Source organism: Rhamphochromis longiceps, linkage group LG13 (genome assembly GCF_057381845.1).
Source record: "Rhamphochromis longiceps isolate RC_006_pf linkage group LG13, R_longiceps_female_GT1.1, whole genome shotgun sequence".
NCBI lineage: Eukaryota > Metazoa > Chordata > Actinopteri > Cichliformes > Cichlidae > Rhamphochromis > Rhamphochromis longiceps.
Genome location: NC_140569.1, coordinates 18568869 through 18596667, shown reverse-complemented (window position 1 = coordinate 18596667; position 27799 = coordinate 18568869). Strand labels below are relative to the sequence as shown.

The window sequence follows — 27799 nt, the reverse complement described above, 5'->3', positions numbered from 1 at the left end:
TTTCCTGAAACACATGCCCTTTGGTGGGCTGTCCCCCAACACTGCAAAAACTGCATGGTAAGACTTATGCAAGGCCTTCTCTTTTGTGAGAAACCCATCTGCACGACATGTTGAACTTTAAACACGTGAGTGTGGAGGAGTGTCTTTGTGCTGGTGCAAAGCTCGATGCTCAATGACTTTGCTAAATCTGTTGGATGTTCTCAGTGGCTCATTAGGAGAGCTGTAGTAGACTTTTTGAAGACACTGTTATCCAACTAAAGAACATCTGCCGAAAAAGAAAGAAATCAGCATTCGGGACATGACTATCAGTTCTTCTATTCTTTACACCAATCCAGTATAAGTGTCTTTTCTCTGCAGAGGGAATAAGCAACTTTTTCTTTCAGCTTAAAAGCTTCATGGATCAAAGTCCTTCACAGCCACATCCTGTAATTGTCAGTGGAGTGTGGGCGGACAGAGGAGAAAGCAGCAGTATTTGAGTCAAACGCGGCAGTAGCGGAGCAGAGGGTGAGAGGCGTCGGGTTGTCCGGTCAGCTGAGGTCGACTGAAGCCATCACTGTAAAGCATGTGTGCGGCAGCTCTGGAGGAGTACTGTGGGTCCATTTTTTGGGTGAGTTTAACAAACAGAAATAACTAAGAAGTAAAAAAGTAACTTTTAAGAATTGAGGAAAACTTGAAGAATTTAGGTAAATTGATTCACTGTGGCCTCCAGTGTTTTTAGCCTCTTGAGATTGAAAATCACTCAATAAGCTGATGCAAACACATATGTTTAGTAACCTACAAAGTAAATTGTCTGGAAAATAAGTTGAGAATTGCAAAAGATAGACACAATATCTTAAAACATCATGCCAGAAACCCGCTGATGTCATAGTGTAGCCAGATGTTTGAAGTCCTTTCTGTGCTTCTTTCTATGCTACTGTATGACAAGAGAGAAAATCTAACCTATTTGAGACAGATTAAAAGGCAGCATACATTGAAGACTTTGTCAGAAAGATTACACAATAATGAACAGCTGTTCATTGTTTTTTTGTTTTTTTTTTTTTTTTTTTTTTTCTTTAAATGACATCAGAAACAGCAGTATGCGACATTACGTGATGGCAGAGCTTCAGTTCATCCTTTGTCATTTTTTTTTTTTTTTTTTTTTTTAATAAATAGGACAGGGGGAATGAATGAGAGAAAGAGGGGGAGAGAAAGAAAGAAAACCAAAGGGGAGAAGAGACGGTGAGAAGGGGGGGGAAGAGAGAGAGAAAAAAAAAAAAAGAACTCCTGGGTCACCTGTATGGAGAAAAAAAAAAAAACAAACAAAAAAAACAAACAGAGGAGACAGCAAACAACAAAGAGTAACATAATAATAGAGAAAACAAAGCACCATCACAATAAACTAGCTAGTCATAGATATCAATATTTACTAAATAATAAACGATATTGTGCAGCACGCAAGATAGACAGCGCACAGTGTGCTTTGAGGCAGCAGCCAAGAAAGCTTTAGTCCGCGTCTGTGAATACCCATGTGTGCATACCTGTGTGGATCAGCATGCTTGCATTCCAAAGGTTTCTCCATGTAATGATCTGCTAGGGAGTGTGGGGGGGCCACAGCCCCGTCCTCCAGGGTGTGAAGCGGGTATGGAGGAGATCAAAACTCCAGACATCCAGAGGCCCCCAGAACACAAGAGACCATGGAAGACCAACAGCTGTTCATTGTTATCATTATAGAAGGTTGTGCTTCCTATTTTTCATAGGAAGCATGAAGTGGATTTTCCAAGAATACAGAAAAATAGATGATTAAGTTTTATACAGAATTTTATCATAAGCAGCATCAGCATTTCCTCCCCTTTACACATAGTAAATATGTGACAGGCCAGTAATCACTAGGACATGACGTAACCTGTGACTCGGCCACAGCTTTAATTCTGTGTTATTATAGATTTTTAAATAAAAACACTTGTTAAAGTACATTCAGATATGTGTCGCTTCAGTCACATGATGTTTGCTTCAATACAGTAATACATTAGCCATTAAAAGAGTTATGTATCGCTGTTAGCCACCTTCAAAAAGAAAACACAAAATGGTAAGGATTGCTGCTTTTTTCACATAAGCTACCATGTTATACTTCTAGTTTGAACTGTTTGGTCTGACGATAGTTAAACTTCGAACCATTTCTAGACTTTTTCAAAAATAACTTTACACATTAAACGTTTTAATCTGTGATAAACGGAGTCTGTGCCTGTGATTTAATATTGGTGGGAGATTGATGAGATTTGCCAGCAGGATTTTGTGATGCATGTGTGTTTGTGTGTGTGTATGTGCCCTTCAGAATGCTTCATATCTGGAGCGACCAGACCCAGACATCCCAGTATGTGTGGAACAGACAGTTCTTGTCTGGATACCTCTGGGCTTCCTGTGGCTCTTTGCCCCGTGGCACCTGGTGCCTCTCTTTAGAAGGCCAAAAGTAAACACAAAGCACCTGTCCAAGCTTTACATCTGCAAACAGGTAAGAAATACTCTCTGATAAAGACATCCCATCAAAAACACAAATGCTTAATTTTATAACTCAGCTGCCTGTTTTTTGGTTTCAACTGTTTACACCACGCATCTGCAATCTGGACCTTAACATGGAAAAATTGTCTTTTCTGTCGACATTTTAAACACTTTTTTTCAGAATGTGAATGTAAGATAAGGTTCAGCAGTTAAAGTTTGTACATCATTTTGTACAAACACATGCAAGGAAAATTCTCCTATAAGGTTTGTGAGTTTATTATAAATGCATGTACTGTGTATGTGCTGTTCATTCGTGGAAAGGCCAAGAGATCCACACCAGAAGAACAAAGAGATGTGTCATTCCTGCACTCTGTAATTTCAGCAGAAAGGCAGGCATCTGTTATCAGTTCTCCAAAACCTTGAAGGGAAGAACTCAGTTTGTTTTCCCATTGTTACGGATTCAAATATTGGGGATGGATACAAGAGGAAAAACCAAAATAACAACACTGGTCCGGCCGGGTTGAGTCAAACGATGATTTTAATGATCACATGCGTGGGAGATGGACACCGTACGCAGACAGCATCAGATCTCAAAATGGTGGAGCATTGATCAAACTCTTATAGCCTCTAGTGGCCCCCACCTAATCATAAAAGCCTAAACATTCACATTCTTTCTCTCACACGGCGCCTAAGCTACGACCTTGGCTCCCTGTTTATCTGCTCCTGCTGAGATGGGGCAGAAAACCTCTCCAGTATGTTCTGTTCTCTTCTAATCAGACAAATAAGGCGATGACTTTCTGCGAACAGTATTTCTTATAACTCAGCAGTATAATGCATCATATAACAATATCATTCATTCACAATAAATCAGCAGTCTAATGTAATGCAAATCAGTTTAACAAATTCAATAGTTATCACCTTCTTGTAATTCAGGAGAATAATGCAAACTAAAACTACATAATAATTCACAATCTTTAATTAGGGGTCTAACATGGCATAAAATAATATTATAATCCCACAGTCCCCCTGTTGAGCTCTTTAGAATAAAGCTTCAAGCAATTTTTAATGCAATGCTTGTTATATGATTCTGATGTAACGATAATGCTGATGCTGAAATAACAGTAAAACACCCCCTTTTGTCCCGTTTATAAACTTCACACATAAACGTTTATAAATGCCTCTTTTAAATTATATTTCCCCCTGTTTTTCCCTTACTGACCACAGCAGGGGAAGCTTTGTTTTGATTCAGCCATGAATCCAGCTCACCTGATTCATCACTGAGCCCCACCGTCACTGGTAACTGACAGAGTGGCGCTGCATACTTGTCCTTTAATGTCACTATTTCCAATCTGTTAATTAGAGTGCTTAAACATGAAGTAGACTACGTCCACAACAAGTCAATACAGCTGTAAATGTGGCCAATTATCAATCTATTACCAATCAATAATGAAAAATAGCTTTTATTTTATTTTATTTTAGTCAATCACTCACCCAGAGGATCTCCAATCCCAGAAAATTCCTTCTCCTTATTTAATGAGTCCGTCCTCCTTCCATGCCTTGGTAACTGGTCCACCCAGAGCCATATCATCTTGAAATATACATACAACAAGCCAAACCACACCTTGGTCACACCAACCCTTTTCCGCCCTGAAGATGTCCAACGCCATCTTAGTCTGGACCAAGGTTTTAATAGTTTTGCAATTTTCATTAGTTTTTATTTTTATTTAGTTTCGACTTCAGATTTTCAATTTTCTGTCAGTTGTAATTAGTTTTTACCAATTGTTTGCTAGTTTAGTTTAGTTTCTATTTTTTTGAAAATCCTTAGTTTCAGTTTAGTTTTGATTAGTTTCAGTTATATGTTTAGGTAAGCTAGGTTAGCCTTCTTGTGTGAGCTTTTCAAGTGCACTTTAAGGTTTGTGGGATTTTTTCCCTTTAGAAATGTCCCTCATAATTTGTGTCTTTCCACTACAAGACACTTGCTTTATCCAAAACACAGTCATATTCAAAGTAATCCCAAATTGGACTCTGGCGCTTTCTCCCGACTTTTCCTGACATGATTCTGTGCGTGGACGGAGCAGCAACACAGACGACTCGACTAACGTACTGGCCACCTGCTGGCATAATGAGACAGCAAGAAAAAATCTGGAAACTAAACTTCATTTTCACCCTTGACTATTGTAGGACACGCACACATCAATGAAACTAAACACATTTTTGCTATAAATTCAGTTAATTTTAGTTAGTTTTGTGAACACTCATTACAGTTTTAGTTAGTTTTCCTTTTTTTAATTTTATTTTATTTTCGTTAACGAAAATGTTTTTTCACTTCTAGTTTTCGTTATTTCGTTAGTTTTCGTTAATGATAATAACCTTGCTCTGCACACTGGAATAAACATAATCAACACGATCAACATTTTACTGCGTGTTATTTCACCATCTTATCGATTCCAATGCTCCATCCTTATTTGGTTTGCGACATTATGTTTATCTAGAACTCCACTCTGTCTCTAAATGTTTGAAGAATTTTTCATGTTTGGGGTCAAATTTTGAGAATTTGACCATAAATGAAATTTATGGTGTCATCACCCCCTTCGGGGCTTACTTTTCCCAGTGTTGATGATATTCCTCCCTATTCTTTGCAAGTACCCCCTTTTGGTGGCGAGAAACTGTTGGTGTGGTCAAGTGGGTGCTGTAAAAACAAAAGCTCAGGACAGAACAGTTATCAGTCATGTAGCCTACTTCATACAAAATTAGCATATATTTGATTTCATATTGATCCTCTGAGTGTAATGGTACATTTTAATTTGAATTTATCAAAGCTAAACACAATAATTTTTCTTTATTTTGGTTTTGTTCTTGTGCAGCACCACCTCTCAGCACATGCCCCTGTCGGTTCTATCCTACTTTTAAATTGCTGACTATTTCAAGAAAGCACCTAAAAAACGGGGACCAGTGTTTATTATTACATATCTCCATTTTGAATGTGACAAGCCTACCATTTCCCTGTTATCCATAGATATTAATAGAGTTTTTTGGCTTTTTTTCCCCCCCCTCTATAACAGTTAATTGACTTTTTACAGAGGCCCGCTATGGTTAATAATAACATGTTCAGTCATGAGTGAAATCAAAGCTTTTCTTCACTTTAGCATTTAACCTTCCCAACAATATAATGTGATATATTAATCGAAACACAGCTACTAAAACACAATATTCTTAATGCAAACATCAGTAACTCAAAATTAGCAACCAAAGGGTTCAGTCTGCAGTTCACACTCATGTGAAGCTACAGCCTCCCCCTTCAGTCCCTGTCATCCTTCTGTTCCTGTAAAAACAAAACAAAGCAAGACAAAACATCCACCCTTCTTTTACAGGCTGGGTGAATTGTTTGTGGACATTTACTAATCCTAAAGTCAGTACCGTTTTTTTCTCAGTAGCTCCGGCCTGATTTCAAGTCCTGTGTCTGGGACTCCAAGCCTGACTGATGGGTTCGATTATCAGCCAGCTCCTCCTGAGCCATGCTCAGTTTCTGCTCTGATGCCTTAAGCTCTTACTGAGGGCAGAAACCTCAGAGTCTTTTCCGTACAAGTCAGATTGAAGTCCATTGATGTTTCTCTTGCTTTGCTTCCACGGCCTTCTGCAGCTCTGCTGTTCGGCTCTTCTCAGAGGTCAGCTCCTGGCTGAGCCCCGACACCTGTGCCTGCAGCTTATTTTCTTCTTGTGCTTTTGTCCATTCTGAGGTGCCTCCTGACCTCAGTTACTTCTCCTGTCTCTGGCACGCCCTTTTTGCCGCCCGATCATCCGTGTTGGTCCGTCACTGTCCTGCACAGTTTTAATGCAGAGTTGTTAAGGTCAGAATTCTTTTGCTCGCCCTCACTTTTCATCTGGGCTTAATGGGCGTCTCGTCACAGCTCTGTCAGCTGAAGCTGTCTGGAAATCTCCCCCGTGTAGTGAAACAGGCCTTGGGTTTAACGCTCTCTGTCTCCGCTGCATGAGATCGTTTTCCTGCAGCAGTGTTGACATTTTCAGGTTGTTGTTGTGGGTCCAGCTGCTGTAGCATTTGGTCAGGGTCACATCAAAGATGGTAGAGGAGAGCAGGAGTCCAGGTCAGCCTCGGCTTTCCGGGCCGACAAAGCAGCCTGTAATAAAGCATAAAGAGAAAAAACAAAAACAAAACAAAAACAGACGAACAGGAAAATGATGTTGTGTTGGCTGTGTTATTCAGAGAGGGGAGAAACAACGGGGCCAGGCCCTGTGTCAGCCTTCTCTCCCCCTTTTTTTTGGTTTTTCTCACTATATAATCAACTCATAACCCACCAAGTTGACAGGACAACACAGGTACATGTTAAAATTCATAAGCTCATGTTTAAAAACCCAAAAAGGAATTTTCTTTCATTCAGTAATCACTTGTATTAATCAATCAGCAGAAAACATGTCACAATTTGAATCTTTTTACCACTAAATCTGTCGTGTCATCACTGGTTGGTCAGACCAGTGTCCCTTTTTTTTTTAAAGTTAAGTTGTTGTCCTGCAACCCAGAGAGTTTATTTGTTAGTAGTGGGTAAACTTTATCATTTAACAACAGGTGTATGTTAAGTATCGCTGCTTTAACTTTGCTGGAAAATCTTCACGTGTTCATGAATGTAAGCTGTTTCTTCATTGCGTGTGTGTGCGTTTGTAGGTGGGTTATTTTAACTTTTTTCTCAAACGAGGCATTTCTCTAACACGTGCCTTTCTTATATGTTTCTTTGGTTGTGTGTGTGTGTTTTTATTTTGTTTCCCAAAATTTGATTTCCCACCTTAAATAACAGCATTCCATGTCTTCAGCCAGGAGTTAGAGCTTGCTTGTGAGATTCAGGGACACATGGTGCCAATAACAATTCAGTCAAAAACTTGCCTGAAAATTTCCAGTGATGGTAACCAATAACTGGAGGAGAAGATGTCCTTTAAGCTTCTTTTCCGGGTGGGGACAAAGTGAGAGGTCAAGCTGTAAACTTTTGAGCCAAAGCTTGGCCTGTCTGTCGTCCCAATTCTGTTTATGCTTTTGCCGCTGTACTCAGGTTTCCAGGTTGAGAGAAATCCACCTGTATTAAAACACTAAAAAATTCGCTTAGTATTTCTTTTCTGAAAACATCCATTCGCTTCATCTGCCTAGATTTTACTCTCTCTCTCTCTTGGTGCACATTTCACACAGTCAGGCAGTTGCCTTTTATGGGCATGCAGAGTTCCTGTCTCACACACACAGCTACTCACTCCAGCAGCTGCAAAGCTGTCTTCACGTCCTCTCTCCACACTCTCCGCCACAATCCTCCATTAATTTGAATGTATAAAACCAGTAATAATTATCCCTAGAAACACACCCTCAAGAAAATTCACTGTATTCAGTCATTTATTCATACTCACTGTGACAAATGCAATTCATGTAAAGAAGATCCCCTATAGGTGAAATTTCAATTCGGCATGACCCTGAAATAAGCATGCCTTTTATCTAAGTAAAATGAAATTACTACACCACCTCTAGTGCTGAAATTCGTGCTTGATCAAACCTTTTTGGGTTTTTAAACATGAGCTTATGAATTTTAACATGTACCTGTGCTTGAGCAACCACTAGTTATTCTGGAGTGCCCCAAGCTCCACAGTTACCAACTGACTATCCCTCAAAGAGGACAAGGCCTAGGCGTCCCCGGCCTTGGCAAGCGTTACCTCTGAGCACTGCGCTTCTTAGCAGCCTCTAACTGCCGTCCTATAATAATTTATAACACTTTAAAACAAAAGTCAACCCCCCAAAACAAGGGTATGACTGAGGCAGGTGCAACCTAGTGGTCAATGGAGCCTCAAACTCACAAAATGACCAACTCAGGTCCAACCATAACCAATGGAGCCTCTAACTTACAAAATGACCAATTCCCTATCAAACTACTTGAGCCTCTAACTCAATTTCTTAGCAGCCTCTAACTGCTTTAACTGCTTAGCAGCCTCTAACTGCTTTAACTCATGAGATTTTTCATCAAAATCAAAACAGACATCTACCAGTAATTTCAGTGAGTAGACTTTAATTTTATCATGTCCAATTTGGCACACTTTGGAAATCGATTCAACAGGTAGTGCCTTACCTTCGTATAAGCCGGCTTATGCCCACTCACGTCAGACCACTGGCTCGTGCCCGTCCGTTCGACAACCTCGGACTGTCCAAACCTCCAACTTCCACCCCAATACCACAGGACGAGCCCCCAAACTGTTACGGATTCAAATATTGGGGATGGATACAAGAGGAAAAACCAAAATAACAACACTGGTCCGGCCGGGTTGAGTCAAACGATGATTTTAATGATCACACACGTGGAAGATGGACACCGTACGCAGACAGCATCAGATCTCAAAATGGTGGAGCATTGATCAAACTCTTATAGCCTCTAGTGGCCCCCACCTTATCATAAAAGCCTAAACATTCACATTCTTTCTCTCACACGGCGCCTAAGCTACGACCTTGGCTCCCTGTTTATCTGCTCCTGCTGAGATGGGGCAGAAAACCTCTCCAGTATGTTCTGTTCTCTTCTAATCAGACAAATAAGGCGATGACTTTCTGCGAACAGTATTTCTTATAACTCAGCAGTATAATGCATCATAAAACAATATCATTCATTCAGAATAAATCAGCAGTCTAATGTAATGCAAATCAGTTTAACAAATTCAATAGTTATCACCTTCTTCTAATTCAGGAGAATAATGCAAACTAAAACTACATAATAATTCACAATCTTTAATTAGGGGTCTAACATGGCATAAAATAATATTATAATCCCACACCATGAAAACATAAAAACACAGTACTGGTTAAAATCTATGAAAAGGCATTTTAAATAAAATAACATGATTTATTCTCATGTCTGGTCTGTGTTTTCTTCCTTCAGCTTGTGGCGTCTCTGTTGTTCCTAACGGCCATAGCACACCTGGGAGTCACACTAGGAGAAGATTTTGGTCCAAACAGTGACCAATCTTCAGAAAATGCTGCTGCATACTACGCAAATCCAGTTTTATTTGCAGTCACATGGGTAAATTGAGCAACCTTTATATTTATTTATTTAAATTTGAAAGGATTTGTTTTTATGTTCTGATGTGTCTTCTTTGTTAGATCCTTGTCCTGCTTTGCCATGAAGGATTAAGACGGGAAGGAGCAATAGACTCTGCCTCTATTTTCCTCTTCTGGTTGCTCCTTGTATTGTGTGACATCTTTCCTTTCCAGACCCTCCTACGAGAGGCTCTCAGACTGGTATGAGTGAAGACATGTAATCAAGTTGGATTTAAAGTAGAAGACAAATAGTAGATTTACTCAGACATGGTGCAATAACTTGATATGATTGACTTTTAGCTCTCCATGTGTTGCATAACACACCATTTTCATCTTCGGGACCCTTTAAAGTTTTTCTTTCTCTCATTTTTGGCAATTAGGGCGAGGTCCGTGATGTCCCACGTTTCAGCCTTTTCTACATTTCTTTTGGGCTTGAACTGATTTCATTAGTTCTTTCTACTGTGGCTGATATCCCCCCAGAAGCTAAAGACTTTATAAAAAAGGTACCCTTTATTTGTTATTCATTTTTGTTTGTTTGTTTTCAGAGGATTAAGTTCATAAGCATATATTAACGTCCTAAGACCTGAACTCTTTCATGGCACACATTTTCAGTCGTTCTTTGCTATTTGGGCTGATTGGGACCTGATGAATGTAAAAACAAAGAATTACCAGATTTTTTTTTACTTGGTTTCTGAGAGCAAAATTTAGTATTTTGGTCTAGACAACCCAAAATGTGATGTCCACATATGTGGAAGCCAGGCCCTAGGGGGTTAAATATGATATGATATGATATGATATTGCGCTTTTTTTTTATCCACAGAATCCTGAAGCAGGTGCAGCATTTTTGAGCAGAATCACATTCAACTGGTTAAACAGGTAACATTAAGGTCACTATAGTCGGAATCTTAACAAGCACCTACATATGTGCTCCATGTCTTCAAAGTTCTCATTGTTTTTACAGTATGGTCTTAAAAGGCTACAAACAACCTCTGGTTCAGGAGGACATGTGGGATCTGAATGAGAGTGATAGCACTGCTTTCATCAATGAGCGTTTCCAGCATTTCATGAAGCCTGAGTTGGATGCAGCTAGGGTCCGCTTCCAGAACAAGATGAAAAACAAATCAGCTAAAACCAGAGACAGTGCCCAGGAAGACCCACAGCAAAATGGGCTTTCCAGTAGTCTGGGGAAAGGAGTCAGTCAGGATGTACTAATGATGGTGAGAGCATTTAATCAAAATCACTTCCACTCACATGTACACTATATTGAGCTACAGTCCAAACACATTTCATTAACACCACTAATCAACATCACTATGTTTTTTTTCTGAATAAATCTCATCAACTGTGCTTAAACAATCTGTTCCTTTAGGAGGAAAGGGGGAAGAAGGAAGATGAAAAGAAGAAAAAGAAAAAGGACAAAAACAAGGAGGAAGAGAACTATCCCAATTCATGGCTCATTGCCACCCTTTACAAGACCTTTAAATGGATTCTGATCGAATCTGCCTTCTTCAAACTTGTGCAAGATGTGCTAACCTTTGTCAGTCCTCAGCTCCTTAAGTGAGTAAAGTATTGCAAAATATTACAGAATCAAAAGTACAGAAACACATAAGAACAGTGTTGCTTCTGTTGCCCATGTAAACATTTTTAAAAATCCATTTAGCTGTCCTTGAAGGTTTTTAAAATCAACATTGTCAAAGCCTTTGGGTTAACTATTCACTATTTATTGATCAGTTTAAACAACTGATAACAGGAGTGCCTGAATGGAAAGAGAAAATTGCTAAATAAGTGTTAAAAAGGAAGCAGGAAAAAAGTGAAGGACACATAGTAGAAAGTGTTGAGATGCTATATCCATACGTTTTCTTTTTTTCCCCTAGATTGATGATCTCCTTCACTCAGGACAAATCCAGATATGCCTGGGAGGGCTATTTGTATGCAGTGTTGCTGATGGTGGTGGCTCTGCTGCAGTCTCTGACCCTGCAACAGTATTTCCAGCGCTGCTTTGTGTTGGGCATGAGGGTTCGCACTGCACTTATGGCTGCTGTGTACAAAAAGGTAAAACAAACGGGATTGATAGAATGACTTTTGTTTGACTTTGGTGTAAAAAAAATCAAAGACTACGTAATATAAATTACTTTAACATATCAGAAGTCATAAATTACCAGTCATTGCTTTCTGCTTAAGTTAATTGTCAGATGCTTTAGTTAAAAATCGCTTTCATCAGCACGAGTACATACTTATCACTTACAGGATAAATCTGTCTGCTCTGCCAGTAATACTTTCACTAATGATCTGATTGATTAACTCTACGAGTTCAAAAATCATTTTTGGCAACAACCCTCACCTTAATTGTGACGAATTATGATGCAATTAGAATATATATTTAATATATATATTTATATTTTATTACATTTTTCTTGCAATTCTTATATACCAGGAAATGAAGAAAATACTCATTCTAACATTGCCAAAAACTTCATGTACCTGCCACTTTTTGGCTGATATGCTTTTTTAAATTCCTTTTCTAAGGCATTAGTGGTGTCCAATGACACTCGTAAGGAGTCAACAGTAGGGGAAACGGTGAACCTGATGTCAGCAGATGCCCAGCGCTTCAATGATGTGACCAACTTTATCCACCTGCTGTGGTCCTGCCCTCTGCAGATCATCATATCCATTGTTTTCCTGTGGCTGGAGTTAGGGCCTTCTGTGTTGGCAGGACTGGGAGTCATGGTGTTAATGGTTCCAATCAATGGATTTCTGGCAACCAAGGCCAGAAAACTCCAGGTTAGCAGAGCTGCCAAATCATTTCTGTGTACAATCAATAGGTGTCTGAACAATGACACACATTTTTGTAGGTTTGACTTTCAGGTTTAAGTCAAGAGGCTTAACAAAATTATTGCATGCATTACAAGAATCTTTTTTTCAGTCCCCATTTTTTTAGAGGCCCAAAGTAAGTATAGTAGTATCAAAATGATACTCCAATAAGCAGAGCTCATTGGAAGGAACTCAACATGATTCATTGATATATAGGATTTCATTAAGCTATTCAGCGATTAGAATCTGAGAGTCCATCACAGAAGAACGGAAACCCAGTGGTAATAGGAATTAGGGCAGGACCCACGGGGGTCTAGAAGCTGTTGGTAGAGATGAAGATGGAGGCTTGGATGGAACCCAAGTAATAGAGGTGTTGAAAGATGATTGGACTAGACCAGTGATGTCAGCAATGAGCTGGACAGTGTGAGAAAGTAGAAGTGATGTAAAGCTTTGATTAGCCACCAAACACCTGGGAAGCAGATAGACGTGTGACTAAAAATGTTCCTTAATAAACTTCCATATGAACTTCATTTGTTTTTCCTTGGGTAGGAAAAAAACGTCACTTAGAGTCTACCGTTAAGAGGGTTTACAAAAAACGGCAAATCAAATGAAGAAGTAGAGAAACAGAAATCAGCCAAACATGATGGAGACAATGGCATAGGCATGCATAGCTGCCAGTGGGACTGGATTGCTACTGTTTATCGATGATGTGACTGGTCATGAAAGTAGCGTGATGAACTGTTAGGTATACAGGGCTATTCTAAGTGCTAAATGCTCAGAAACCGAATGACTGACACTGGTTCAGTTCAAATGGGTAATAATCCAAAGCATATCAAGAATTTCTAAAGACAAAGTAATGGGATATTCTTCAATGGCTGAGTTAGTCAACTGCTGTCAGCCCTATAGAACATGCTATTCACCTACTGAAGGCAGAAAGAGTCACAAACAGTGAGAAACTGAAGATGGCTCAGGCGTGGCCTGGCAGACAATCTCAAGGGCGGAAATAAAGCATTTGGTGATGTCCATGGGTTATAGACTTTGGCGTCCGTGGACTAAAGAAATGATTGTCCATTTATTTAAAACAGTCCTTATATTTGAAATTGTGTTTACTTTGAGTTACAATAAATATCAATGGCTTTAATTTCCAAACACTTAATGATTAATTTGTTTAATGTTTTAATCAAGGCTGAAAGTCTGCATTATTAATGTTAATTTTCTGTATTGCTTGTTTAAAGAGCTACATTGTGTCTCTTTTCAGGTAGAGAACATGAAGTTTAAAGATGAGAGAATGAAAATCATGAATGAACTTCTAAACGGGGTCAAGGTGAGCTCCCTTATTCAGTGTATCTATGGTGTATGTAGATGCCTTCCTTACATGTAAGGCTTTGATGCTTCATGAAACTGCATTCAGTAACTTGGACCATAAGTGCTTCCTTCTGCCTCACTGCCTCCTCACTGTCTTTTTCTTTTGTCTCCCACCAGATTCTGAAGCTGTATGCTTGGGAGCCATCCTTCCAGAAGCAGGTGGAAGACATTAGAGGGGAAGAACTAAAAGTCATGAAGAAGTTTGCCTACCTGACAGCCGTGTCTACCTTTATCTTCACTTCTGCTCCAGCTCTGGTGAGTTCTGTGAAGGGATGTCATTGTAGAGACTAGATTCCAATGGTAAACAACCTTTTTTCTTAAACTGTCTGTACTTGCAGGTTTCTCTGGCCACGTTTGCAGTATTTGTTAGTGTGAGCAAGGATAATGTGTTAACTGCTGAGAAAGCTTTTACTTCCATCTCTCTCTTCAACATCCTCCGATTTCCTCTTGCCATGCTGCCCATGCTCATTGCTTCCATTGTACAAGTAAGTGAACAGAGCTACATCACGCACATGTATCAAGCCTGTGATAACATCAAACTTAACCTGTTCTTTGAATTTTCAGACAGCAGTGTCTAAGAAGCGCCTGGAGAAGTTTCTGGCAGGGGAAGACATCGACAGTGACATTGTGCGCCAAGACCCCAGTTTCAGTATGTTCACCATTAGAATTTGCACTTGTTCTACAGCTGAAGATTGAAGCTTAGTCACAGTTTTTATCATCTGTTAAGCTCTGTCTTGGTCTGTGTTCATTTTTTAGATACTGCTGTGAGCATATGTGATGGTTCCTTTGCTTGGGAAAAAGATGCAAAGCCTCTGCTGAAAGAGTATGTCTGTGTTGGTCATCAAAAAGTTACTAGTTAACGTAATTAACTGTGAGATGTTGCTTCAGGCACTTTTTAAAAGTTTTTCCTGTCTGGCTAAATTCAAACTCAGGATATGTTTAAAAGTTCACACAAATTTTTCGTTTTCAACATATGAAACATCATCTGTGTCCTAGTTTAAATTAAACGTAGGGTTTAAATGATTTGCAAATCACTGCGTGCTTTTTTTATCCAAATGGTACACTATGTTCCACACATTTATGAAACACAGTTGTATTTTTCCTACTGTTTTTACAGTAATGACCATATTTATTATGTGTGTCCAGTGTGAATTTGGACATTGAGCCTGGTCGGTTGGTTGCCGTAGTGGGAGCTGTTGGGTCAGGAAAGTCGTCTCTTATGTCAGCCCTCCTTGGAGAGATGCACAGTACCAAAGGTTTTATCAACATTAGGGTAATGGCTTTTTCCCCGTTTGTATCTGACAGTGTGCGTTAAAAAAAAATCTTTTATTTCAATTATTTTCTTTAGTGTATCAAATGAAGAGCCTTTTCTTATTTCTCCTCAAAACTGATTTCATCGGGAGATTATTATTGTTTATTTAAAGTTTTTATTTGTTTTTTAAATGTAAAGAACATTATTCTTGATCAATGATTTTCTGGGTTTATTTGATGAGTAAAAGTATGGAATTGCCATAAACAGAAGTCAGTAAAGTCAACTGGAAACAGAATACAATAAAGAGCAAAAGACTTTATTGAAGAGAGCAAAGATATTAAAAAAAAAAAAAAGGCAGAACATACATTATTAAAATGTACAGACCCTAAGATTTCAATGAAACTTGTGTTCTAAACCATCAGTTCTTAGGGTGTTTTTAAATCTTTAAAAGGTTGAGAAATGTAATAACAGTTCCTTGTATGTCTCCTTCTTACACAAGTATCTTTAGTTCAGGTATTATTTCCTCCTAGCCAGTGTAACATTTGTTCTGGATGAAAAACTGCATGAATGCCAAAATTTCTATGGCAAAATAAAAGGTTGGTTAGACATCAGCAAATGAGTTTCACTGTATTTCTTTCCAGGGTTCTCTTGCTTTTGTGCCACAGCAAGCCTGGATTCAAAATGCCACTTTGAAGGATAATATCTTGTTTGGATCTCCACATGAGGAAGAGAGGTTCAAAAAAGTTATACAGGCCTGTGCTCTTGCCCCAGACCTTGAGCTGCTGCCTGGAGGAGACCTCACTGAGATTGGAGAGAAGGTGAGTTGCACTTTGAATTATTCAAGTTTTAGGTTACACAAATATTTTTATCTTTATAAAGATTATGTATATGGTTTTTATTGTTTGTAAAATATTTATTGGTGATATTTTCAGAAATAAAAAAAAATCACATTTACAATGTAGATGTCTGAAAAACTCATGTATCAAATATGATGCACTTGGCATTACAGGGTTAATGCTATATTGAAATGTTGTTCTTGTGCTGAAGGAAAAGCTTCTTTGCATTTAAAAGAAGCTCTGTGTGGGGTTTTTTTTAACCTATTTTTGCCTCTGCTTTTCTTTTCCCCTCCTTTCTTCTCTTCTCAGGGTATCAACCTCTCAGGGGGTCAGAAGCAACGTGTGAGTTTAGCCAGAGCGACCTACAGTCAGGCTGATATCTATCTATTAGATGACCCTTTGTCTGCCGTGGACTCTCACGTAGGAAAGCATCTCTTTGAAAAGGTTATTGGACCCAATGGAATACTTAAAAACAAGGTTTGTGCTTGACTGCTTGTATTGTGATCAACATTAAATATTTCACTTTAAAATAGCTATTATTTGGAAACCGGGCATGTAGTTTGTAATGGAAAAAACTTTTTAACCAAAAGTTGCTGTGTTCGTTCCTTTGGTTTGTTCCTATATAAAATTTTGTTTTGTAGGCTCACCAGTCAACTCTGTCTGTGAAGGTTCTCAGTCAACCAGGTCATCGTAGTCTAAGGAGCTTGGAAAGAAAAGTGTCTGGACTTCTTTCACCTCTCATCCAAGAAACTTCTCCAGGTTCATCCCAAAGACAAAACTCCAAAACACTGTAAAACTTAACAATGTAGTACATGCTGTACAGTGTAGCGAGGAATGCCCAGACCTCTACATTGGAGAAACCAAACAGCCACTTCATAAACGCATGGCACAGCATAGAAGCGCCACCTCCACGGGACAAGACTCAGCAGTCCATCTGCATCTAAAGGACAAAGGTCACTCTTTTTAGGATGCCAATGTTCACATTTTGGACAGAGAGGACAGATGGTTTGAAAGAGGAGTGAAAGAAGCCATCTATGTCCACTGTGAACGGCCATCTTTGAACCAAGGCGGTGGTTTACGACACCAACTTTCTGCCTTCTATAATCCAGCTCTGAGACCCTTCCCAGATGCCTTAATGCCCATTCATATCCTGGGCCATTTGACCTCAGGAAATCACATGATAGGGTGGGGCGAGGTTTTACAGCCTGTTTATCCGAAACCTTGGCTGATAGTGACCTAAACCTGTTTTTATGCCTTGGCTCATGTGTTTAGGTAGAGGATCATCAAGGGGTCCTTTGTCCCACTTTGGAGGGAAACTCCCACAGGGCTTAAATCTGGGACTCTCCACCATTTGACCCTAGAACTGAAGAAGCTTCTCGGATGAGAGGTGAAACGTCTTCAAGCAACTTAAAGAAGTCCAGACGTTTTTCTTTCCAAGCTCCTTAGACTATGATAGAAAATATCACAAAAGTTTGATAACTTTTTAAATGATTTTAAATGATTAAACCAACTGTTGTGAATTCAATCTATGAACTGCAATTTGTTTTCTTTCAGTTTTAAAATAGTGTATTTGTGAATTTTTTTTAACATATGCACTATTTTATAATTTTTCTAAAATACCATTTGATAAAAAAGTTTGGATGTTTTGTTAAATTTTTTAAAATATTGTTGGGTGTATATTTAATTCTTCTAATAATTGTCGAGTGAAACTAAACTTAAACTGATTCAACTGAATTTAGGTATATTTATTCTTATGGTAAAATAATAATAATAACTATCTCATTCAACATATTTATTAATGCCTACTTTAAATTTAATTAATATGCTTTATTACTACTTCTGTGACACCTTCTTTATCTGATAGCCGATACAATACAGTACATATGAATATTTTTATTTATTTGGCTTAAGTAATTTGTGATTTCAAACTTCAGTCTCATATATCTCTGACCATACAGACTCGTATCCTGGTGACTCATGGCATAAGCTTCCTGCCATACGTGGATGAAATAGTGGTTTTGGAGAATGGAGTCATTTCTGAAGTTGGATCCTATGAAACCCTTCGTGCCAGTGGAGGAGCTTTTTCTAAGTTTCTCGACACATATGCCACTGAGCAGAGCAATCAGAGAAATTCAGAAACAGGTGATTGCAACCTTTTCTTAGTATATTAGGAATATGATCTGCACACATTGCTTGTTTTGTTAGTTTTACAACCAAAATCTATGCTAAAATTATACATCACAAATATGAATTAATTAATTACATTTCTTTTCTCATCTTTTAAGGATACTTTGTGTTGATGTTGTTCACATATTGACCCAAATACCATAAATTACTGCCACATATGTAAAACACCATGTATATTGTTAATTTAGGTGAGGGCCAGGACGCAGAAGACTTTGAGCTCATCCCAGGTGGAGACGATGCCCAACCTGACGGTGCTTTGGAGGACACTGTATCACTTACACTTAAGCGAGAAAACAGCATCCGCCGCAGCCAGCGCAATGGCAGGTTCGAGCTTGTTAAAGTTGCAGATTAAACCAGGGAAACAGCTTGTCTCAAATAGCACCTTTAGCAGAATGTGCAACACATATGGACAATATATAATAATTTAATCATGTTTTACCAGATCATTTTTCTCACCTTTTTTAGTGTCAGATTAAGAAGAAATACTTCCATTAAAAAATCTGCAAATGCTGATGAACCAAAGAAAGGCCAGAAGCTTATAGAGAAGGAAACTATGGAAACAGGACAGGTAACACAATGTTTTTCTACAAATAGCACAAGATTACAACAAATGATAGCCTGTTTCCTGAGTGCCGTCTCGCGCTGATTTCCAGGTGAAGCTTGCAGTGTTCCTGCAGTACCTGCGAGCCATGGGCTGGGGATATTCTGCCATGGTTTTCGTGATTTACTTCATCCAAAACGCTGCTTTCATCGGTCAGAATTTGTGGCTGAGTGACTGGACCAGTGATTCTGTGGAGTACTACAACATGACATACCCTTCCTGGAAGAGGGACACAAGGGTGGGAGTGTTCGGAGCTCTTGGAGTGGCTCAGGGTAACTGAACACTGAATCCTTTTCTATTTGCAAATATTTTCATGTTAATTAAGTTCAAGGAACTGTATGTCTTGGAGAAAGAAAAATTCCCCACCGTAAAATTTGGGATCATTATTAAATTATTAAATCATTATTATCATGGTTTAGATACAACCTAAACATCCAGTTTTGTATATTTTTATATGTGCTATAGTTTTTATCAGGAGGTCATATTTAAGAACTAGATGGGTATAAATGAGTAAATTTGAGTAAATATTTTGAGAAATTTCTTTGCAGACTTATAGTGATCAAGAGTTTTTGGGGCTCATGCTGTCATGTGTCAGTCTGTGGCTGGCAGAGAGCGGACCCGAATTGCAGATACAGAGACAGGACTAATCTCTGAACAGTTTTATTACCGGGAACTCAGGGAGAAAAATACAAAACTACCAAAGCACAAGCTAAACGTGAATCAGACACTTACTGGTTACAAACAACCAGAGCATGCACATAGGGAAAGCTAGTTGATGTGACAAAGACCAGAGGGAGACTCAGACAATAAGTACACAGCAAGGAATCAAGGCTGAGAGGAATCTAAGTGACCGAAGACAGTAAGCAAAACTTAACATAGCGCAAAAGAGACAAGGGACCATTAAAATAAGACAGGAAATATTGCCTGACAGCAAAATATTATAAACTAAGAACATAAACAGGTATACACTATGACCTTGACAAAAACCTGTGAACTATACACAGACCAAACCAAAACACAGACAAGGACAGAAGATGAGATTGAGATAGTTACAGAACTAAGGACTAAGAATATAAATAACAAAACTTGGGAGCTCAAGGGAAATAAGATTAAACTCAAAAGAGAGAAAACATTAGGACAAGAACATAAAAACTTCACAAAACAGAAATAAAATTCAAAGCCAAAACCATCAAACTTAAAGCACATGGCCCAAAAATCTAGGATCCTAACACATGCGTAGACAGCCATATTAATTACTACTCTTTCTTTCTTGCACATAGGTCTTCCCATCAGTCAAACATATAACATGTGACTTCTCACGGGAAGAAGTCCCGTGAGATGAACAAAGCTCAACCACTCAAATTTTGTTATATTTGATTTTCCCACATACTGATTCTTAATTCTTAAAAACCCATGACAGTTAGCTTATCATCAGTCTATGGACAATGCAAAGCTTTCAGTAATGTAAGTAATAAGGCAATCAAATCATAGAGTATTAAAGCTGTGAGTCATTTGGGTATTCAATTTTAAATCCTGTGGTCTTGTTGCCCCTATCAAAGACCGTTTTCTTCCTACAGCCATGCTATGATCAGATCAAGTTGCCATGACAACTGCCCCCAGCTTCATTTCTTGATCTCCAATGGCTTCTTCTCAAGATATATGATATGTTATTAAGTGGGCTATACAGACCGTATGTCTGTTCATTTTCTCATTTAATAATCTAACTCATATAAAGGCTTCAACTTATCTCAGTAACTGTGATACACACAGAGGATGCCACACCTGAGATTCAGTTTCTCACTAACAGCTGTGTTATTTGAACAGAAAATAAAATAAACTAAATGTCCGGAGGCCTGGCCGAAAGAAACAAAGATGTGGAAGCAACACAATGGGGCGAGAGACCTGGAATTTCCGTCTCTAAACTACTCATAGTATAAGAAACTAGAGGAAAATAGGAAAGATGCTAAAAAGCTGCTTGGGCTGGGCGAAGGATAGCAAGAGCCTTTTCCTCTAAATAGAAGCTCAGTGGCAGACGCATCTGTGAAAGTAGGAGTAAGTACATAAGTGAAAAAGGTGAGAGAAGAGCACAGAGGACGAGAGAAGAAAGAGGAAGCAAACACAAGGGAACAGCACGTAACACATAATTTCTATAGCATGTTCTTGTTCTTTCTTTATTTGCACTTTAACAGTATTTTTTATACTGCGTAAAGATTTTCTTTCTGTTTGACTGGATATTAAAATAATAAAGAAACATTGTGTCCAGTCGATATGCAACTCATTTTATAACAATTTAAATAGTTAATCTGTTTCTCAATAATATCTTATGCTTATCTTATACTGTACAATCATATGCTTACCTTATGCTTGTAGATATACTTGGGTTTTTCCAGTAGACAGTTATTGGGATATTCTGGACTTAAAATATTATTCAATGATGTGTATAAAATTTGCAAATTGCAAATTGTGGTAGAACTTGAAGGCTTGCAGTTCTTCAAGTACTTAAATCATAAAATATCTCATTTCAAATTCAGTGATGTTAAAACCATAAAAGAAAAAGCTAAATTGATGTAGCCCTATTCAACATTTCAGAATAATGCTTGTGCTAACATGGGGCCTAATTTTAGGAACTTTAAGTATTTAGCTAACAGGTAATTAGTGTAAAGAGGGTTTAGAGTGGGTGTCTGTGAGTGTGTGTGTTTGTTTTTTTTTTGTTCAGAATAAAAGAGAACACAACTACAGTAATTATTCCCTGAATTATTAAATGCAGGGGTATATTTTCAGCAGTAACTAGTGGATCGTGTTTTAAGATGTACAAAGGTAACTGTCTCTGCATAAGACAGACAGACTCGGGTGTACATTGAAATTTTGTACCTCGTCATTTTATTTGTCCCTTTTTTACAAGCTAAACTTTGTCATTAGGAATATTTGATTTTTCAAACTTGGTCCAATCCAGTTAACTTTAGACAGTTAGAATTTGTACAAGTAATTGTTGCAAATGGCATAAAAAGCACACTTGAGTCTTATGTTTAATGTTCCATTCAAAGTGGATTTTTCTTTGTGAAGAGTATAGAATAATTTAGAAACCCTCCTACCTTTGCTGCAGGTCTCTTAGTGTTCGTCGGCACACTGCTCCTAGCAAATGCTTCTGTCGATGCATCTCGTATCCTGCATTCAAAACTGCTTAACAACATCCTGCGAGTTCCCATGGTTTTCTTTGACACCACACCTATTGGAAGAGTGGTCAACCGCTTTGCAAAGGTAGCATTTGTATTTCACTTTTTAATCATTCCTTTTCTAGATTTCATTATTATGTTTACAAGTACAAGATGCAATTATTTTTTAATTCCATTTTTCAAAATTAATAGAAGTGGAATGTTCCCCAGTTCTGCTTAAACCTTTGCATACAGTCCTTCCCAAATGCCTCCTCAAGTATACAAGAATGTACCCTGGTCTGTCTGGAATTGGTACAGGTGTTAGTAGAAACTAGAGTAAAAAAAAAATCAGGATTAGATTATTTTAATGTATTCTGAGTAGCTTGAAAGCAGTGTTATGAGTCATAGTTCAGTTTATATAACAGGGTTTATATCTAACCCGTCTAACAAAAACCAAAGGTCTTGTGTTCTTATCTTGTTTTACCCACCCGCTATGATCGCCATGATGCAGCTCCAGTTGTAAAAACACTTTCATGCTGTGAAAACTTATTTTAAACTCTTTTACAAAACCTTTGCTTTTAGGACGTCATCCTCTCATCTAGCTCTAGAACCTTCTCTCTTCCAGTGTGCTGAGTAGTCTTTGACCAGTTTGATCTTACTATATTCTATTTATCAACAAAAAATTTAATTAGCTTTTGATATATATTTATATACCAACTTTGCCTCAAATTTCAAAGTACACAAAAAAGTTGGTGGATAAACCATTAAAAAAACACAAAAAACACCTCCTTTTATTGACATTTGCACCAAGTTCCTCATTTCAGCAGGTATTGTGTTTTGTTGTGTTATTTAACACTTTTTTTGCTCTTATAATTTCACCATTTTTAATATTACTTTTGATTTTTTTACATGCACTTTATTGATAAAAATGTACTTGACTTGTGTTTTAATAAATACTAACTTTCCAACTATTATCCTAAAGGATATTTTTACTATAGATGAGGCCATTCCTAATTCCGTCCGCTCCTGGCTCCTCTGTTTTCTGGGTGTACTGGGGACGCTATTTGTCATCTGCCTGGCAACCCCTTTCTTTGCCATAGTCATCATTCCTTTGGCAGTGATCTACTTCTTTGTACAGGTAAGCCGAAAGAAGAAGAAGATTTGCCTAACTAACTAAGAATAGGAAACTAATGTTGTTTTGTCTTTCTCTCTACACCCAGCGCATTTATGTCGCCACTTCAAGACAGCTGCGGCGACTGGACTCTGTGTCTCGCTCACCGATATACTCTCACTTTGGTGAGACGGTGTCCGGCCTGTCAGTGATAAGAGCCTACAGGCATCAAGAAAGGTTTCTTAAACACAATGAAGTAACTATAGATGAAAACCTCAAAAGCGTCTACCCGTGGATTGTGTCTAACAGGTCAGATATTCAACGGTGTACCTGCAAACACAGAGAAGCATGTGATGTAAATTGCTCATAAAACTGACCCTAACATTTCACTGTTAGACATTTCACTCACTTGTTTACTCAACAGATGGCTGGCCATACGTCTGGAGTTTGTTGGAAACCTGGTGGTGTTTTTTTCTGCTCTGTTTGCTGTCATTTCCAGAGATTCTATTGACAGTGGCCTGGTTGGCTTGTCTATATCATATGCCCTTAATGTGAGCCATTAAAACACTCATACCTTTATCATTATTTCATCACTGTTTATGTATTTGGTAATACTAAAATCCAGCAATAATTTAAACACTGACGTCTATTCTACACTGTTCTGCAGGTAACCCAGACCCTCAACTGGTTGGTTAGGATGACCTCAGAGCTGGAGACCAATATTGTAGCTGTGGAGAGAGTGAGTGAATATACTGAGCTTGAGAATGAGGTATGTAGAAGATTTTTAATGACAATTCTCTTTATTAGATGAAACTCTACTGTTATCTTAATAAGGCATGAATTTCAAGATTCCTTCAGGTTGTTAGTTGATTGTAAGCACCACAATGCAACGGGGATAAAAACATAATAATAATAATAATACAATTTAGTACAATATCGTACACGTACACTGGGCTTTAGCTGCTGATCTTGAGTAGTGACACATTGTTACCTTCGCCAAAGAGGTTATGTGTTTTTGTAGCATTTACATGCTTGCCGTTCTGTCTGTAAACATGACAGCTGGGAAGTTTTGACTGAATTTTGATTAAACTTTGTTGTTTGAGTTTACAGTGGGATCATGTTAACAATCCACTCAAATATGGCTTACGGCCACCAGGGTCTTCAAGGACAACTCAATGATTTATTGGTTGAAAATGGACAAAAAGCCTTAGAATCTTTGGTGTATATGGTCAACATATAATACTACCATATAAACACCACAGCTACTGCCATTGATTGTGCTGACAACATTTAGATATATAGGGAATGAATAATGGGGACTCTAAATATCAAGTTACTCTGGATCTCTTCTTCAAGGTCAAATAATGACAATCTTTTAATAGGTCAGACTTATATAACATGCCATATATATTTAAATAAACTATGTTAGAAATTTGACTTTGTTTGTATTGGCAACATTTGTTTTATTATGACATTCTTATGTACATTACAATAACAGGTTATAAGTGTTTAAATACGTAGCAATTCAAATACAACTATAATGTTGAAATTTTGTTGCTTAATGCATGTTTATGTAGGTTTTGATATTACTATAATATCTTTGTATGTATATGTGAGTGCTTCAATTTAAGAAAAGATATATTCTAGTGGTTATCTTAGCTAGTCTTGATAACGTCTGCATAATAATGCAGACGTTATCAAGACTAGCTAAGATTCATTTATTCTGTTTGTGTTTGTTGTTACAGGCTGACTGGGTAACTGACACTCGGCCCCCACAGCAGTGGCCAGAGGCAGGAAGAGTGAAATTTGAGAACTACAAAGTGCGTTACAGACCCGAATTGGATTTAGTGCTGCATGGAATCACTTGTGACATCGACAGCACTGAGAAGGTACGTGTTTGTGTGTGTGTGTATCTGAAAGAGAGACAAAGTGAAAGAGAGAGAGCATGCATGTATAAAGTTCATGCAGGATTTATTAATATGTTAATGATTTACAGAGTAACCTCGTAGATCAAATAGATCAAGATATAGAAAACAATATCTAATATGTTTTTCACACGAGATACAGATTCAAATACTATAAAAATTCTTGTTTTTTGCATGGAGGTTGCTTAAATTATAGCTTGGTTTTTTTCCTCTATCACTAGCTTCTAAAATAATAGCGGTTTCTCAAGTGTAGCTTACAGATGGTAGACTTTAAGTTTATTTTTAGTTGAGTTTAGAAAAAAAATAATTTGTATTTTAATGTAACTTTGTCCTATAAAGCACTGACATTCTGTACTTTAGTTTTTTTGATGTTTTACAGTCCAGTCTGTTAATTATTTACTCAAAAAAAAAAAAGCCACAGAACAAACAGTAATGACAATAATTGATTTTAAACAAACAGTAAAAAATAATGTAAACTGTCAGCTTGTGTCTTTAGTTGTACATCACTCTATACTATAAACAACTGTGATATCCAAATATGTAACTAGCCTATCTTTAGGATAAAATGTCAAATGACATACTGATAATGTGAAGTGGACACAATGTGAACACCCTGAATACAGTGAAGTCAAAGTACACATTAGAAAAGACAGTCTGTATTGCAACAACATATAAAAGAACAAGATATAGCTCCTTATGTTGTGGAATTATCTACAGTCAGCATTGTTTAATGCCTTTTCTTTACCTGTTGTGACAACAGTTTATGAAAACTTTTTTCAAATATGTGCCAGCTGTTATTTTGATCTTATGTGTTTTCTCTCACTGCATTCAGATCGGTATTGTCGGTCGCACAGGAGCTGGGAAATCAAGTCTTACCAACTGCCTGTTTAGAATTATTGAAGCTGCTGAAGGTTACATCCGCATTGATGATGTAGATATCTCTAAAATAGGCCTGCATGACCTGAGAAACAGACTCACGATTATACCACAGGTATACACATCAATATAGACAATAACCTTGTCAAAGAATTAAGTATATTATTAAAAAAATACACTGACATTTTTAATCCCATGTGCACAGGATCCCGTTTTGTTCTCGGGGTCACTGAGGATGAACCTGGATCCATTTGACAAGTTCAGCGATGAGGAGATTTGGAGAGCGCTGGAGCTCTCTCATCTAAAGAGCTATGTATCAGGGCTGCAGGAAGGGTTACAGCATGAAGTGGCAGAGGGAGGAGAAAACCTCAGGTGGGTAATAAAATTAACAATACGGCCTCTGTGGTCATTTGAAAATGATGATGACTTCAAACTCAAACCTAGGGAATGTTGGCACATAAGCTGCAAAATTCTTTAGATGTATACCTTTTCCACACTTCATTAGTCTAAACCTAATGCAATTTTCAAAAAAACATGCATGCATAAACTTTCATATACACATGAGTTCCTTGTGTGCTTTTTGCATAAACCCTCTTGAGATATCAATACTTTAATACAATCTTTCCAGTGTTGGGCAGAGGCAGCTGCTGTGTCTGGCTCGAGCACTCCTGAGAAAGTCACGTATCCTAATTCTGGATGAAGCCACGGCAGCTGTTGACCTGGAGACAGACAACCTGATTCAGAACACCATCCGCAAAGAGTTCTCAGACTGCACAGTCCTTACCATCGCCCACCGCCTGCACAGTATCATGGACAGCTCTAGGTGAGTTATACCTTTTCCCTTAACATTTTTGGATGAAATTTTTGGAATTCATGACAATGTTTTTTCTCAGTGGGCTACTATTAAATCCTGTGCTTCTTTCCAACAGGGTAATGGTGCTTGATGCTGGAAAAGTAGTGGAATTTGATTCGCCGAGCAACCTGCTTGAAAAGGAAGGTCATTTCTACGCCATGGCAAAAGATGCTGGGATAACATTAGAAAGCAACACAAATTTATAATGTCTACTTATACTGTTTTTTTAGGGAAGATTTACGGCCACAATTTTCTGTGTATGTGTTTTATTTGTAGGTTACATTGTGAAGACTGGATTTTACGTTTATGTAAAGAAACACTGACATATGTATTGTATTTATAGGGAAAAACATAGGGAAAACATATTGTATATGTAACACATTTTATGTGTGAAAAATAAAATTTATTTCTGAAATCATGCTTAACTGGTTTTAAATAAAAAAAACACTCTTTTTTTGACACAATGTTATCAGTTTATGATTGTGCACTTATTTGTATTTTTATATGACAGCAACATGCAAACATCTTGCCTGTGTAAGATCAGGTTCCCACAAACATGCATATCCAGGAACTAAAAAAATCAAATAATGAAATCAATTAATACTGATCAGGCCTCTGCATCCATTTACATCCATCTATTAAAACTGGCTTTGGAATGGATAAAACAGGCTAATATTAGGCTTCGGGAATGGTCTTCCCAACCCTAACCTCAACCTTACTGAAAATTTGTGGATTACACTTAAAACCGGGTCTATGCTAGGAAACTCACCCATTTAAACTCTACCAATTCTGTCCAGAAGATGGTCAAATATCCAGCCATAATTACTCCAGAATCTTGTTGACAGCAACCAAAAATGTCACCCTGAGGTGTAACTTACAATATTTGACCAAATATTAGTAGACATGTACTCGGTATGTGTGCTGTACAATCATTCCATCCTGGAAAACGATGACTTCAAAGAAATCATTAAAAGACAAAAAGTGTGTTAGGGGAAAAGTCTTACATAACTGAGACTTATGAGACTGAAGAATTAAGGTAAATTCAAACGAACATATCAGACTAGTAACATACAAAGTAATTTGTCTGGAAGGTATGTTGAGAATGACAGCAAACAGACATAATAGCAGCTCATAATACCATGTCAGGGACATGTTGATGTTGAAGTTGGTATTGAAGTTTGTGGTGTTTTTTCTTTTTTTTTGAAAGATTACAATGACATTCATATCAATGATGAGTTTATGTATGTTTTTCACCACAACTGTATGTGTACTTATGACAAAGTGGAACT

At 37.9% G+C, this 27799-nt stretch overlaps 1 protein-coding gene across 1 annotated transcript; it reads left to right on the top strand.

Annotated features, from left to right (window-relative positions):
- Positions 1 to 87: 87 nt before the first annotated feature.
- Positions 88 to 26867, top strand: LOC146655665 (ATP-binding cassette sub-family C member 2-like). The gene is made up of 32 exons (XM_085428160.1): positions 88 to 607; positions 2312 to 2488; positions 9384 to 9524; positions 9605 to 9742; positions 9922 to 10044; positions 10362 to 10417; positions 10503 to 10758; positions 10911 to 11098; positions 11416 to 11593; positions 12068 to 12322; positions 13611 to 13676; positions 13835 to 13972; positions 14056 to 14202; positions 14282 to 14366; positions 14474 to 14540; positions 14864 to 14990; positions 15611 to 15787; positions 16115 to 16282; positions 17764 to 17947; positions 18181 to 18316; positions 18458 to 18560; positions 18646 to 18865; positions 21697 to 21851; positions 22728 to 22883; positions 22966 to 23165; positions 23281 to 23407; positions 23524 to 23625; positions 24602 to 24745; positions 25614 to 25772; positions 25863 to 26029; positions 26286 to 26480; positions 26587 to 26867. The coding sequence occupies exons 1-32, from the start codon at positions 563 to 565 to the stop codon at positions 26714 to 26716; spliced, it is 4710 nt and encodes a 1569-aa protein (XP_085284286.1). The 5' UTR covers positions 88 to 562; the 3' UTR covers positions 26717 to 26867.
- Positions 26868 to 27799: the final 932 nt, after the last annotated feature.